Here is a 16,961-nt window from a genome sequence, read left to right as displayed (position 1 = left end):
AACTATAAATTAGGCACAACTAACCCTAAACCAAACCCCAATCCTAACCTTAGCTTATAGTAAGTACATGTACTTAATTAATATTAATCAGTACTTAAATGTATAGTTACACCGTAACAGGGACACATTAAAATAAGCCCTCAAGTCTTGTTGAGTTCTGTAAGACCAAAGACTTTGGTAGACCCAGCAAAAACAAAATTTGAATGTGAACATTTAAACTTGCTGCATCTATAGAATTTACCCGATACTACAATATAATTCCACACGAGCCATCTATGCAAGAACATGGATATAAAACTCTACTTCCATATTTAGCGAGTTACATGGAAGGAATCGTTACAGAATTTATGTAACGATTACACCCGCGACTGCAGGAACGGCCCTCGATTGCGCATGCGTGACTTTGACAGTACATCTGACGCGATGACGCACTCAAGAGAACCAGGAAGTGCTCTGCCTTTGTTTTTGTCCGTCTGCAGTCTTCTCATTTTCCATTAGAACTGTGTCGTTCCCGCGGGCCTAAATGGCGACTTTTATTTCTGTCCCGTTGAAAAAGTCCTCAGAGGTCGACTTAGTGAAACCGTTGTTGAAATTTGTAACTGCCACGTATCCTGCCGGTGAGGAGCAGGCGGAGTATGTCCGTGCCGTGGAAGAGCTCAACAAGCTCCGCAAAAGTGCTCTGGGGAGGCCGCTGGACAAACACGAGAGCTCGCTGGAAATCCTACTTCGGTAAGAGCCTGACAAGCCAATTTCAGGGTGTTCATTTCTGCTGCCTATGGCGTAGATTGTTAATTAATCTATGTAATTTTATGAAGTGCTGATTATTTTCCTTTAGCGGATATCAAAAGATATAATGTGAGTTACATGAAGCTAACTAAATTAATCAGTTTTTATGTAATTTAATAGCAGAAATAGTTTCGTCAAGAGTTTAGCTAAGTGATGACTACCGTTAGTAATTTAGCCTGTACCTTATTTGTTTTTATTGGCTTCATATACATGTTAAACGTAAACTGGTGTTTTTGCTCATGTTGGTATGGCATGTTGGTAGTATGTTTAATTGTTTCAGTGTTTAGATATTTAGATATATTCACATATGTGTTTAGCGTGGTAACGTTATGTGGTTTTCAGTATTTTTAGGGGAAGTTGACATAATGTGGCGTGACATGCCACTCTTTCTAAAACCTTACTAATATTAATTGAGAGGCTACCAAGAATATTTGAACTTTTAAAATTCATTTGTCACACCCAATAAGCATTAAAAACTAACTAGTAACTAGTTATCATCAAAAGGTTATTGGTGAAAAACATAAAACGGTGACAAATCACAGCATCTAAAATATACATTTACGCAGTGATATAAATTTCACCCCAAAATCTTAAAGTTGAATATAAAAAGTCAACTACGTGTAATACGTCACCGGCTTCCTGGTTCTGCGTGACTCAGGTGTGTCATTCAGTCTGACCTCGTCAAACTTTCATTGTAAACTGAATAATACACAATTCGACGCAAATAACTAAAATAAAGAAGAAACTGCGTTTTAAGTTGTTTGTAATATACTCGCCTAGTTGTTTAAGGAGTTGAGTCAGTAATCGTCGACCTCGAGACTCCATTACGTCATATTTGAAATGACTGGGGTGGATACAGGTGTGTTAGTGAGTGGCAAGTTTTATTTTTGGAAGATATACCTTATCTGTAAACCAGCAGTTGATCTATGGAGCCTTAGAAAAGTACATGAAATCGTAGTTAATTTGTAAAAACAACAACAACAAAAAACGATTTGCTGCCTCATGCTTTCAGCACGTAATTTCTCCCGTTAAATTCACTTTTTGGGGGGTATGTAGTGAAATGTTTATTGCAAATTAATTGGGAAGTTGTCAAAAATAAATCATTTACTTGATTTTATTTGAGTTCTCTGAATACTGCAAGACAAATTTACAGTGTTTTTTAATTTTGAGAAGTCTTACAGTATAATATCCTTGTTACAGTGTAATTATTAACTACATGTACTTACTATGGGGTTAGGGTTAGGAATATGGGGTATGTTTAGGGTTAGTTGCATGTAATTATGCATAATTTATAGTTATTACTACATGTAACGTGTAACAAGGACACTGTAAAATAAAGTGTTACCATATGTTTTATCTATTTTTTCACAATGGGACATTTTCTATATAATGTAACCTTGCTATCTGGAATACCCCGCTGGTCTTCATATTAAAGGGATAGTTCACCAAAAAAAATGAAACTTCTGTCATTAATTACTCACCCTCATGTCCTTCCAAACCTGTAAGACTTTCGTCTCATCTTCAACACAAATTAAGATCTTTTTGATGAAATCTGAGATACTTCTGTCCGTCCATTGACAGCAACACAACTACCACTTTGACGCTTCAAAAAACTTCATAAAGAGATTGTAAAACTAATCCAAATGAATTGAGCGGTTTAGTCCAAATTTTCTGAAGAGCCTTTATCGCTTCATATGATGAACAGATTGAACTTAGTCTTTCATTCACATTTAAACATTGATCAGCGAACATAAACAGAAGCTCAACCGAACCTGCTTGAGGTGCGAGAACAAACCTCTTGCGGAAGCTCAATCGTGGCGCATAACACGAGAATAAACATAATTGGTCATTACGGAAGCAAGAAAAAAAACTTTAAAATTAGACTTTATTTCTCCAGTTCGTGGTTACGTTCTGCATGTCAATTTGTGGTTAAATGTAGTTGAGGTAATGTACTGGCTGTGACCGACTGACTCCATCTGTTATGTGAATGAGCCATGTGTTGCTATAGGAATACGGTTTTTGTTTTCTGCTTTGTAGCCATCCTGAATGGTCAGGATGAATGGCCTGCTTTGTAGCTCCTAGTTAAGAGGTATTCCCCCTTGAGTCGACAGACATGTTCTTTTTATAGTGCCGAGAGGCAAGAAATTGTAGATGTATATATTTTGTTAAATGGAGCAGAGATGTGGGGAAACGCTCCTCTTTCCTTCCATGAAGGAAATGTTATTGTGATCAGTGTAACTGGTTAGTTCCGTAACAAGGAAGTTGAGTAGCTTCAGTTAAGTCAGTTGGTTTCATTTGTTCAGACTGACACGGTCACATGAGAATACTGTCATGACTTAATTATTCCTGTCATTATGCAATGTTAAAATTAAAACAGACTATTGGAGTATGTTTTAACAAGAAAATACAATTTCAGTCTTTCTAATTAAAAATGTCGTGTTTAATTCAATACTACTTACTGTTACTTTGCAATTATTTGTGAAACATTCTAGCAATTATTTAATAAATTGTTTCTACACCAAATATTTTTTCAGTGTTTTTTAAATTCCATCCAAAGAAATGAAAGTGTCTTTCTCCGCCCTTTCGATTTTAACCTTTCTTTTCTCATTGTGTCTCTCCTCTCTAGATATTATGATCAGCTCTGTGCAATCGAACCCAAATTTCCTTTTCCAGAGGTATCACTTATAAATTCACAATCTCAGACATTTATTTAAAAATGACTATAATTGATTATATATTTGAGCATATTACTAATGTGTTTTTTTTCCCCAGTTATGTCTGACATTCACATGGAAAGATGCTTTTGATAAAGGATCACTTTTTGGAGGATCAGTCAAGCTTGGTGAGTATTTTCACGTGATTTCAGAAACACCATATCCACACAAAAAAATGCATGCCAGGTGAAAAGAATTTGTACTTTCGATTGCATGGCAAAAGTGCATTATAGGTAAATTCTTTTCAAGACATTTAAGCTATTGCCAGAATCAGATATCACTTTACAGAAATTGAATATAGTGTTTTAACAAGTTTGTTGAGAAAATTTTAGAGTATGCATCACTAAATATCATAACTATATCACCCGTATTCAAGGAAAGCGTGGACACATTAGAAATAGAGTCAGGCATGTAATCCAGTAAAAAGGAAGGGCAGCACAGCTTGGGATCCCTGATTAACATAAAGACCTTATTGATGTCCACACGTAAATAATGTTATCTCCACCACTAACTTGCTCTTTCTTACTACACATGACCCATTGCACACTTTATTTACTTTTACATATTTTCCTACTACATGTTACCTCTCATTTTTCAAATATGAACTTTTTTTCATTACAGAGGGTCCTGGTTTTATTGTGAAATGCTTTGCCAATCTAAAAGTCCATTAACTTAAAAAGCTTAAAGAGGACCTATTATGCCCTTTTACAAAGTCTTGATTTAGTTTTTGGCTCTACTAGAATTGGTTTTCATGCATTTCACATTTTTTTCATTGTTGCTGCTCCTCTCTTCCCAGTCTGTCAGTAACACGGTTTAGTTCCTGTCTTTATGAAGCCCCTCCTTCTGAAACGCACAATTTGGTCAGCTGGATCAGTGTGTTGTGATTGGTCTACTGCTTTCGAGCGTGTTTGGGAAACTCCTCCCCCATTACCATAACCGCCAGTTTCAACACATTACTAACTAACTCAACCAGGCCCCGCCCCTTAAGTCTGCGTATGCTTTGGGCGGGAAATATTTAGATGAGGAATATTGTAACGTATGTTCCCGGAAGAAAACTCAAGACTACAATGGAGGCGTTTTAGGGAGTTCAGAAACACTGAAACTTGAAAATAACTCACTTTGATTGACTTTTTCATGCTTAAACCGCAACATTACACACTGAAGAAAGTAACAAATTTAAAAAAAAGCTTAATCGGACCCTTTTAATGAAAAGAATGAAAAGGTTTGCATAAAAACCATTGTGTGGTTTATCCTGTTTGTGTGTTTTAGCATTGGCAAGTGTGGGCTATGAGAAGACGTGCGTGTTGTTCAATGTGGGTGCGCTGGCGAGTCAGATTGCTTCTGAGCAGAATCTCGACAATGACGAGGGACTTAAGACTGCCGCCAAGTTCTACCAGGTTTGAGTTTGACCTTAAATCCTCCAACAACACAGACAATCGAGAGAGAGAGAAATGTTACGAGCATTCACGTCTCTTTCCAGATGGCGAGTGGTGCATTTGCTCATATAAAGGACACTGTGCTTTCTGCACTGAATCGAGAGCCCACCATGGACATCTCCCCCGAGACGGTGGGCACGCTCAGTCAGATCATGCTCAGCCAGGCACAGGAGGTCTTCGTTCTCAAGGCCACTGCTGGTGCGTCTGTGTTTATATCTGTGCATTGTTCTGCTTGTAGTTGACACAATTTTAATTGTCCTCTGTTTCATCTCGCAGATAAGATGAAGGACGCCATCGTCGCTAAACTCGCCAACCAGGCAGCAGATTACTACGGCGACGCTTTTAAGCAATGTCAATACAAAGAGAATCTGCCCAAGGTATGTGCAGCTGCCAGTACACACATGACCGACACATAAGTGGTTAAGGTGGTCCACTAGGGGTCACTAGAGACAGTTAGTCAAAGATCCCCACAAACTGCATGCAGCAATCACTGTCTGTAACAAGGGGGTAATCCATCAGCCGGAAGTTGAAGCCTCGTGGGAGCCGCCAGTGTAGCAGACCATCACCTGCTGTTAGCATTCCATTGACTCCGATTCATTTTGGCGTCACTTTGACAGCGAATAACTTTACATCTGAGGCGTCCAAAGACTTCATTTGTCCATTATTTATTTCTAAATAAACACGACAATGTATAAAATGCTCCATTACTTTGTATCTTACGTTATAGCCCGTAGAAGCCGTTTTTGTTAAAAACAGGCTAACGATTGCGTCATAACCACACAACTTTATGTCGCACAATAGAGACATTACCGTATAGACAGACAGTAAAAGATTGCCTGCTTCTCCTCCTATGAGGCAATCGGGGGGACATAGAGGCATAAGGTCAAGAGAGAAGCCCATAGATAGAGAGTCCATAAAAACAACGGGACAAAATATTTCAACAACGTTTTTGAGGAATTAGGTGATTCAGATTTGTTTTGCCACAGCTACTAGAAGATTTACAACTGTCAGACTGTCGTCACGCTCAGTTTGAGTCTGCGCAGTCGCTCAGCCATCAGACAGGAAGTGCAATAATCGGGCTTCAGTCTTCTCCGTTGAAATCAATGGGGTCGCTGTGTCCATTTCTTTTACTGTCTATGGTCTGTAAGGGTGTTCTGATCAGGATCACTGAATGCAGTATCGTTCTATAACGATCACCATAATAAATAATACTACATGATAAAAAGAAGGCTTTAAAAAATAAACCCACAGGGGTTATTTAAGTTTTCTTAATAACAATATATGTTAAAGGAATAGTTCACTTAAAAAGGAAAATTCTGTCATCACTTACTCTTCAACTGTCAACTTTTACCCTTAAGTTGTTTCAAACTTGTATGAATTTCATTGCTGAACGCAAATGAAGATATTTTGAAGAATGTCGGTAACCAGACTGTTGATGGACCCCATTGACTTCTATAGTAGGAAGAAAAAAATACTATGGAAGTCAATGGGGTCCATCAAGATTCCTTCAAAATATCTGCTTTTGTGTTCAACAGAGGAAAGAAATTCATACAGGTTTGAAACAACTTGAGGGTGAGTAAATGATGACAATTTTAATTTTTTAAGTGAACTTTTCCTTTAAGTATTAAAATTAAAAGATAAGAAAGTATAATGAATTGAAAACTCTTTATTTTTTGGCAAGCGACATGTCCAACTTATTCAATTCCCTTTCTTAGAGGAGATTAGGAACAGCTTAGAGCTTAACAAATATAGCTATCCTGTGAAAGAATAATAATAATTAAAAAAAATGTATTAACAGAAAGTAGTTTAATCCAGTGTAAAACAACACTGTATAGTCTTCAGTGTATAAATAAAATATAGATTAATCCTATTAAATCTACTAAAGAGCAGAGATGATTTTTCTCATTGTTTTTTGTTGTATGATGAACATTAAGGATCATAGAGGAATATTAGGCTGCTGTCACTTTAAGACCGAATGCACGAATCCAATATGGTTAAACACACGATTTATTCCCCAACTGTTTATGTTCACTGAAAACATAACCGACTGTGTTTACGTGAATACTCACCAAATTGGAATATTGTTATTAACCGTTTAGGCATGAACCCAAAGCTCAAAGTTGACTTCCACTCCGTCTTGGAGCGCGCGCACAGAAAGCTGCTTGGGGAACAGTATCTCATTCACGGCTTAATGCCGTTTTTAATACTCTTTATTATTGAGCACATCTTGCAGTTTTGCAACAGTAGACTACATTTTACAACAATTATTTAGCTGATTTGGACGTTTAGTTTGAGATTTTAAGGATGAGCGAATGTTGAATGCGCAGAACTGTGAAGGAGAGAAATGCACAGCTCTAGTTTCTTGCTGTCATTGCTGTAGGGTGTCTATCGTTGCGATGACGTAGCAAATGTATTGTCTTTTTCAGAAGTCTGTTAGAAATGTCAGATGAGACTGGTGAATGTAAAGCAATTTTAGCTGTGCATAGAAAAATTTGAGTTTTGCGTCATCTGGTCACCGATCAAATTCTATAAAATCGTTATCGGCTGATACCAATCGGAGCGCCCTTAAATGTCTGTATGCGTGCGTCTATAGATTTGAGTTGCCTTAATTCCCGTATGACTGCTAGTCACCCCCGCATACACCGACACACACTCCCAAAGCCTCCAGCCTTTGTTTCTTCTCCTACTGACCTCTGAGTGAACGCTGCATGAGCGTTGTGTGAGGATTTGGTTGGGGTTTGCTGAAGGATGCATGCTGATTTGCTGTTCTGTTTTCTCTTCCTGCGCTGTGTGTATGTGCTCGTTTGTGGTTGCCCGTGGTGTTGGTTCGTGGTTGCTGTGGCGTTTGTGATTGCTGTGGTTGCCTTTCCCTGGTCAGTATTTTTATTTCCAGGAAGTGCTTCCAGTCCTCGCCGCCAAGCACTGTATGATGCAGGCCACCGCCGAGCTGCACCAGTCAGCCTTGGCCAATCAGAAGAAAAAATTCGGAGAGGAGATTGCTCGGTTGCAGGTGTGTTAGTCTGTGTGCGACAGGCTGTTTCTTCTTGGCTGCTTGATTTATTTGTTCCGTTTTGAGATTATTTTTTAAAAACTGAAATAATGTTGATTCCCATGGATATAGCCACTGCTGCAAATATGGCGTTAAAGGGGGGGTTCAGGATTTTGGACGTCGGACCTCATTTCCAAGTTAGCCTGGGTGTTATTTATCAGTGGAGACAGTTTTCAAAAATGTTCATCCAGTCCTTCCAGTTGCGTAGTTCGCTGGTGCTAGTCTAGCGCGAGTCAACGGTATCTGCTAGCCTGCCATTAAAAACAGTTTTACCCACTTCACAGTACACCAAAAGCAAATAAATGATAACGCCAGACTATCCATGTAAAAGTATGTTGAGAGAATAATGTTAGAAATCAAACTACCCTTTCATCGCATTGCAATAGTTATACTTTGTTCCCTGTATTTATTAGCACAGTCTACAGCAGCGGTGGAGTGATATTAAGTTACCTATGATATTAAGAGAGCCGGTCCACATGACAATCACTTATTTTTACAATTTCGAAATGCACACCGAATCACCATGTTGCCAATTCCTTCGTTTACAATCGAATGTTTCAGTAACGTTGTTCAAGGCTACTACTAGCTAGCTAGACGTCCCGACTGTAGTGCGCTTCTGTTCTGTGTTTTCCTTTCGGCGCAGGAGTACTAACCGGAGCAAAGTAATCTTCCGCCGCTGCTGAGAAACGAGTTCCTGTAAATGTAATGCGATCATTGAGATGCAAGAGTAGTTTGATTTCTAAAATTATTCTCTCAACAGACATTTACATCGATAGTCTGGCGTTATAATTTATTTGCTTTTGGTGTACTGTGGAGTGGGTAAAACTGTTTTTAATGGCAGGCTAGCAGATACCGTTGACTCGTGCTAGCCTAGCACCGGCTAACCATGCAACTGGAAGGACTGGATGAAAAGTTTTGAAATGTGTCTCCACTGATAAATAACACCCAGGCTAACTTGGAAATAAGGTCCGATGTCCAAAATCCTGAACCACCCCTTTAAATCATAAATGAATAAATAAACATTAATTGGACGTTGAGGTTTCTCATGCGTGTCTTGCAGCACGCAACAGAGCTGGTGAAGACTGCGGCTTCCAGATACGACGAGTACGTTAACGTAAAGGATCTGTCAGATAAGATCAGTCGTGCGCTCACGGCTGCAAAGAAGGACAACGACTTCATTTACCATGACCGTGTGCCGGAGGTCAAAGACCTGGAGCACATTGGCAAAGCATCTCTGGTCAAAGCAACTGCAGTGCAGATCCCACTCAGCCAGAAGTTCACAGGTCAGAGAACGATGCACACGTGACATTGGGTGCTTCTCAATTCTTATTTGTGCATCCTCGTTTCCTTTCTTCGCTTCTTTTCCTCGCGTCTCAGCTCCGCCCCCGTGTAGGAAGCGAGGGAACGCTGCAAGGAAAGAAAATGAGGACGGAGGAATCGAATGAATGCTTTTTTATACATTGGAATGCTTAATCGCTCGAGCGTCACTTCACAGCGTCATCAGCAGCGATCAAAGGATCTGCCCTTATGTTGTATTAATTTGGTTATTTAAAAAATTCATAATAAATAATAATAAAGCAAGATACCCTGTTGAAATATGTGTGATTTATATAAACTGCAAGGGTAAAGTATAAATTTAAGAATTTAAATTAATAAATTTCTCCTCGCGGTGCCATTAGAGAATTGAGATGTCCTCCAAGATGGCTGAGCTCGACGGTTTCTAGGTCATAGGATGGAGGAGGGATATTGAGAAGCACCCATTTAGTTGACCTTCAACTCTTTGTTTTAAAATTTTTTTGGGGGGGGGGCTGGTATTATTTCCCCCTTTCTTATGTGGAAAAATCCAATGAAATGGAAATAATGCATTTTGTTTAGATCTGTTTGAGAAGATGGTGCCGATGGCAGTTCAGCAGTCGGTGAGTGCAGCCAATTCCAGGAAGGCTGACACAGTCAACAGACTGATTGGCAGCATGAGAGAAGCAACAAACCTCTGCAATGGGTCAGTGTTTGTGCATTTATTTTCTCTTACATGAGTCAATTTAAACTCCATTAGTCCATTAACATTGAAGATTGAGAACTATTCAGGGATGCAAGCTTGTATAAAACTTCAATCTAAAAGAGGTCATTTGTGTGATAGTTTTTTTTTTTTAAGTGATGGGTGTTGTCATGCAGTTTTCTGCCAAAATAAAAGTTCTCTGTTTAAAGTTTAACTGCAAACTAATTAAAGGGGTCTTCACATGGATTTTATAATTATTTTAATGTTCCTTGAGGTTCACGTATAATGTAAATCAAGTTTTTTTTTTGCACAACACATGCGGAAAAAATATTATTTTCAACTTTCATTCTGACCCTCTGTCCAAAATTATACGTTTTTAAGGCTTGTCAGTAAACGGCCACTATTACGATTAGCTAACATTGCATAGGAAACAGATTTCATGTTTCAAAAATATTTAATTTTAGATTATTATTTAGTCATATTGGATGGGGTCCATAAAAACAACAGTGTGAATGTGGCTTGAGACAAGTGAATTAGCGAGGTTTTTTTAAACTGTTATTCTGTTAAAGCTATAAATAGTCATAGGTGAGTTCTCTATATCCTCATGCTAAAATCGACTGTAAATCCACATTTTAAAGCTGATATTTTAAAGGTCTTCTTACCGCATCTTTGTCACATTTTTACTCCAGATGAGTTTGCATCCCCAACTCTTATTTTTAAGGCACTATTCACTAATGAAATAATGCACATGATGTTGTATAAATGTTTATGACATTAATCATTTTTATACACATTTAGACAGTGTTTTGGGTGGATTATTAAGGGTTTTAGAGGTGATTGATTGGTTTTTGTTGATCGGTTAGGGTGTTGGCGTCTTTGAATCTGCCGGCTGCACTAGAAGATCTGTCGGGTGACGCCGTCCCTCAGTCCATCCTGGAGAAGAGTCGTGCTGTTATTCAGCAAGGAGGCTTGCAGAGCATCGAACAGCTGATTCGAGATCTCCCTGAACTTCTGCAGAGGAACCGTGAGATCCTGGATGAGGTGATGCACACAATCACCATTTGTTTCATGCCCTTTTATAAGATCTTAGAGACTTGAGACCACTAGTAAAATGCTTTGTTTTTGCATTTAAAAAAAAAAATGTTATTTAATACCTATTAACATTTTCAGTATAACAATTTGAGTGTAAATTACTAAAGAGAATCTTGTGCTTCGATGAAAGCAAAAACCACTGACCATCTGCACAAAATAGTTGACATAATCAGTGTCACAATTTTGTCTACATTTGTCAAGTGACCTGCAAATATCACAAAATCATTTCTTTTTCATTTTTCAAAATCCTAAAGTTATATATTTACAAAAGTGGTCTTAGACTCTGGAACCCACTGTATGTGTATGTATGACACCATCTGACTGTATGTTCTTGCACTTCATGCCAATTTGTTTCATGAACAAAAATATTGTGTTTTGGTGTTACAGTCCTTGAAGATATTAGATGAGGAGGAAACGACAGATAATGAACTCAGAGCCAAATTCAATCAGCGCTGGAACAGAACTCCCTCTGGAGATCTGTATAAATCACTCAGAGCAGGTACATACACCCTTCCATCCCATTTATGCATTTAGCAGATGCTTTTACCAAATGAGTCTTACAGTGCAGTCTAGGTAAACACATTATCAGTTTGTATGTTTCCTGCTCATGACTTTGGTGTTGCTAGTGTCATCATGCTCTACCAGTTGAGCTACAGGAACCCCATGCTTTGCTCATGATGGTTTTCTCTCTTCTCTCTCTTCTCTCTCTCTCTTCTCTCTCTTATCCCATGCAGAGGGAAATAATTTTTGCAATATACTGGACAAGGCAGTACAGGCTGATCAGGTGGTGAAAGGGCGTTACAATGAACATTGTGGGATGATTGCTTTGCTCTGCAAGCCAGAGAATGAGATCAGTGCCGCCATACCGTCTGCCAACCCTGCCAAGACTCTGCAGGGGAGTGAGGTGAGCTCAGTGCCATTATCGTTAACTAAAACTATTAAAAAACTTGTTTTTTTAATTGATATAAAAAAACAAAATAGTTGGTGAAAGCTTAAAGTTAGAAAATTAAATAATAATTATAAATGTTCCTTTGGGAACTAACTGAAATAGATTTAAGTTAAGGTACTATACTATAAGTTAAGGTATGTGTGTGTGTATATAATATATATATGTATCACTATATTCAATGACAGCACAGAGAAACTTTAAAGAGCTTGAGCATTTTAGGCAGCAGACGACAAAACTGAAGCGCGCTTTGAATAAACAGAACGATATCCTCCACTGGTGTGGACACTAATATAGCTATGGTTATAGTTCCTGGTGTGAACGGGCCTTAACCTTGACCAAACTCAAATGCTATCCTTCAGTCCAGGCTTGTCTCTTCTGTGCAGGTGGTGAATGTGCTGAGAGCTCAGCTGGCACAGCTGGATGAGGTGAAGAGGGAACGGGAAGTTCTGGAGGGAGAGGTCAAGGCGGTGACCTTTGACCTGACAACAAAGTTCCTTACCGCACTCGCTCAAGATGGTGCCATTAACGAGGAGGCCATGACCACCAGTGAGCTGGACACTCGCTACGGCTCTCACACACAACGTGTTCAGCTGAATTTACGCAGCCAGGAGGAACTGCTGTCACAGATACAGGTGCACTCATACACTCACGCATGATATATCAGACCAGCAAAGGCTCTGTTGTGAAAATGAGTCTGCCATTCACTCCTGGAACAGTCTGTGAAATCAAATTTTAGGACAATAATGGTTAAATCTGAATCTGAATCATTCAACTTAAAGTGCCCCTTTTATGCTTTTTCAGATATTCCCTTTTATTTAGTGTGTAATATAGCTGTTTTTGAATGTAAAAGGCCTGCGAAGTTTCAAAAATCTAAGTGCACGACAAATGGAGTTATAGTCTGCCAAAAGAAAGAACCGATTCTGAACGGCCTAAAACTAATTGTGAGTAATTCCAGATAATGGCCTTCAATGGCTGTCTGCGAGGAACTTCTTTGACCCGCCCTTATACACTGTATAGTTGTAACGGGCCTGGAAGATCTTGCTTCGTTTGTGATGTTGAGAAGACGCTGAGGATGCGGACATGTGCTTGAATTTATACAGTAAAACCAACATCATCATTACTGTTCGTTATCACTGTGTTTACAAGCACTGAGGAAGTATCTGACCAATCATAGCTGATTAGTCTCTCATCAAGTGGTGATAATGGCGCAATGTATATTATGAGAAAATAGTTTTCATCCTTGGATGTATGTAAACCTATTGTAGGAGACTCCAAAACAAAGCATAATAGGTGCACTTTAAATTAACATTTAATGTAATAGTTGCTGCTGCTGCAACTATGGTGAGTTCTTTTTCATTTTAAAATTGCTTTCCTGCTCGTCTCAGGTGTCTCACCAGGAGTTTTCGGCATTGAAGCAATCCAATTCTGAGGCTAATAGCAGAGAGGAGGTGTTAAAGAAGCTTGCTGCGGCCCATGATAGCTACATCGAGATCAGCTCCAATATCAGAGAGGGCACTAAAGTAACTATTGCATGCACTAATATTCGTTCTGTACACATGCACAATCTGTATGATGTCATTCAGCTGTCTCTGTCTTCTCTAGTTCTACAATGATCTGACAGAAATCCTGCTGAAGTTTCAAAATAAGTGCAGCGACATTGTCTTCGCTCGCAAAACTGAGAGGGATGAACTGCTTAAGTATGTCACACTAACAAATCATCAAGGCCTTTTTTCTTACTGAAGGACTGTGATTGGCTCGTACTCTATGACTGTGTTTGATTGACAGGGAGCTGCAGCAGAGCATTGCTCGTGAGCCGAGCGCTCCTTCATTCAACGTCCCATCATACCAGTCCAACACCCCTGCTCCTGCCCCAGGAGGCCCGACCCCTGCACCCCGGACCGTGTTTGTGAGTTCCCAGACTCCGGTTTTTACACGCATGCAAGAATGACGCGAATTTCATACATTTTTCTAACTACGTGTGCAATCTATGCATATGCGCTTTGAATTTGCACTAGTTGGTTTGTCAACAGTGTGGCAACACTGGTCCAGGTCGTTGTTTTACAGTCGGAAAAGAAACGGAGGAGACAAAACCGGAACAACAAAAAACTACTGACGACTGATAATAGACACCCGAGTTGGACAAGCACTTGTGGATTAAAAGAATACACAAATCTAGTTTAAACGAGTACAAAGACATTTTTATCTCCCACATCTTTAAGAGAGAAAAATCACAGACACTAGACAAGGATGAATCTTTCTAGCGCACATGTTGAGACTGTGTTTGCGCATGCTATAAAATGGAGTATACTTTGAAAGGCTGTGCGTGTGTGTGTGCGTTTGACTGGATCCGCACGCTAATGTACGCATAAAAAAATGAAATGTACTTTAGACTTAAAGATGAGGTTGTTGATTGCAGGAAATATTTTTATTTGTATTTCTGTCGCAGAACCCGCAGCAGCCTCAGGCTAAGCCCCAGCCCCCAGCGAGACCACCGCCCCCTAGCATCCCTCCTCAGGCCGCCAGTTCTTCAGCTCCAGTCAGTTCTCCGATGGGTCCCGGCAGCACTAATCCTCCACCCGTTGCACCCACTGGACCCTCACAGGCTCAAGGACCACCCTACCCCAATTATCAAGGCTACCCAGGGTAAATCAAGGCATTCTCAAGTTCATGTATGCGACAGAAACCTAGTGAGCCGCCCATAGACACGCTCCCAGTGCCAAAATGTAGACGGCTTGATTCTGAAGTGCCTTATTCAGGCCAGAAACTAAGGCTGCATCTGAATAAGCATACTTCTTTAATGCAGTAAAAAAAAATGTGCAAAAAAAAAATGTTTTATAGCACAGATTTCCTTTGCTATGTTTCACTTGAAAACAGAAGGGGCCTTAACTTGCTCTCAAAATATTTAATTCTTTCTCAAACTTTTAACATTTATATTTTTACATTTAATCATTTAGCAGACGCTTTTATCCAAAGCGACTTTTAAATGAGGAGAGCATTAGAAGCAGTTAAACTAACTATAGGACAACAATATTAAAGTGCTGTGACCCTTCCTAGTTTAGTCTAACACAGTATACTTAACAAATAAAAAATTGTTATAGATATAGAAGAGAAAAGAAAGTGTTAGTATTGATGGATCATGCGTTCTTTCACATTTTACGTTCTGAAATTTGCATTTGTGCATTTCTCCATTTCATCAGCACTAGCATACACTAAACTTTAGAGGTTTATTCCTGTCTATATGCTGAAGGTTTTTGCCCGAGGGGTTTGTTCATTTATTTATATAACATTTTATTTCTGGCTGTTGACAGTATTTTTTGATTTATGAATTGATAGAAGTGAAAATCCCTCAACAAAAATCATTAATATGTCAATAGAATGAAGAGTTTTGTACCTGGCTCCAGATTTCTGTTGTGGAAATCTATGCAAATGAGTGCATATTTAATCATTTGCATATTCAAACATAACATTTCAGAAAACATGTAATACAAATAGATGTCTTAATGTACCGAGATAAATTAACTTGTTAGTATGGATATATCTATTAGTAGTCAACAGTAAGAAAGCTCATCAGGGTTTAGAACAGTGCTCATATATGTTCAGATATTAGAGAGGCTTGAAACATAATGTTGTTATTTTCCCTCCCTTTCAGGTATTACCAGATGCCAATGGCCTATAACCCCTATGCATATGGGCAGTTTAATATGCCCTACATGCCCTATCAAGCCCAGGGGCAGGCTGGGTACCCCGGAGCCCCTCCTACACAGCAGCCCTACCCTTACCCTCAACAACCCCCACAGCAACAGCCCTATTACCCCCAACAGTAGAGCGCTTTAACCCCGCTCCTACAGCCACACTCACACACTCTCACTGCTCCTAACTATTAACACTCCTGCACTCACACGCGCTCTGCTCTTAACATCTGGCATGATCTGGGCGGGGCTTAGAACACAGGCTCCGCCCCTTCTCTGTGGGTGGACTTTCGAGGCCAGGGTTGTGCTGGTCGAGGGAAGATCTGATCTTTCTCTCTCTCTCGCTCTCTCTCTCTCTTTGTCTCTCTCTCTCTGTCTTGCCCTCTAGCCCAAAGTGAAGCTGCTGGCTGCCTGCCACTGCTAATATCTTATTTTTGTAATGAATACTGACATATAATCTAATGCAAGAGCTGTTGATTTCTTTCCTTGATGATGATGATCATTTAATTGCTGGGAGAAAGACGTGGTCTTAATGTAACCCTTGTTATACCTCCTTCTGTTCAGTCTACAATCATCGCCTGGGGAAAAGAACAGTTATACAGACTAGAGAATGGATTTGTCACTAAAAATAATTAGTTTTTGTGTTTCTATTGTTTTCATGTGATTAAAATCGATGATATTAAAGGCTATCTTTTTATTTCCTCTCTGTGCATGGTAGTCTAAAGCGGTGGGCGTGCTTTCAGCATTATCTTGTGATCATCCAGTGCCAGATCCAACAGCTGAGCAGATTGAGTTCAGATTAACAGGCTGGGTTACGAGTGAGTGTCACCACACATGAATTCAAGTGTGCTTGTTCGATTATTATTCCCATGCTATTTTTGTCTTGAAAGAGCCTGAACCGACTGTCTCCATGGATACAGAGGGAAGAGGATGTGTTTGTTTGGGGGGGGGGGGGTGTAGACCGATGAATGTTTATCGAGGTATCAGAGTGTTTTGATTATATAGGGATGTTTTCCTTCGCCCATAGCAAAAACTAATAGTGCTTGAGCTGTGCATTGTTGTTTTTACAATCTTATGTCTTCAACACTGCATTGTAGGGCGATCAATAACTTCAATGTGTGATGTAAAAGAGAATACATCACTGTATCTACAGTCAAAGACATTATGAGCTGTAAATGATGTTTTAAAATGTGATAATGTAATAAGTACACTGGCATCATTCCTGCTCAGCTGTTGCCTCTCAGATGCCC

The 16,961-nt window shown here is 39.4% G+C and overlaps 1 protein-coding gene across 2 annotated transcripts; it reads left to right on the top strand.

Annotated features, from left to right (window-relative positions):
* The first annotated feature begins 410 nt into the window (after nt 1-410).
* pdcd6ip (programmed cell death 6 interacting protein) lies at nt 411-16,395 on the top strand. 2 transcript variants are annotated; one of them, XM_077195853.1, is made up of 18 exons: nt 411-729; nt 3,413-3,461; nt 3,559-3,628; nt 4,770-4,897; nt 4,981-5,134; nt 5,213-5,313; nt 7,830-7,946; nt 9,046-9,268; nt 9,861-9,984; nt 10,845-11,022; nt 11,461-11,572; nt 11,808-11,977; nt 12,406-12,654; nt 13,408-13,542; nt 13,625-13,719; nt 13,808-13,928; nt 14,469-14,665; nt 15,672-16,395. In XM_077195853.1, exons 1-18 carry the CDS (start codon nt 524-526, stop codon nt 15,844-15,846), a joined length of 2,604 nt encoding a protein of 867 aa, XP_077051968.1. In that variant the 5' UTR covers nt 411-523; the 3' UTR covers nt 15,847-16,395. The 2 variants fall into 2 exon arrangements, with proteins under 2 accessions (XP_077051968.1, XP_077051967.1); XM_077195852.1 differs by having other exon boundaries at nt 7,815-7,946.
* Nucleotides 16,396-16,961: the final 566 nt, after the last annotated feature.

The sequence above is a fragment of the Siphateles boraxobius genome, unplaced genomic scaffold (assembly GCF_051911475.1).
Source record: "Siphateles boraxobius isolate OS27281-9 unplaced genomic scaffold, OSU_SipBor_1 35, whole genome shotgun sequence".
Lineage (NCBI taxonomy): Eukaryota > Metazoa > Chordata > Actinopteri > Cypriniformes > Leuciscidae > Siphateles > Siphateles boraxobius.
This window is presented reverse-complemented; position numbering and strand designations above follow the sequence as displayed.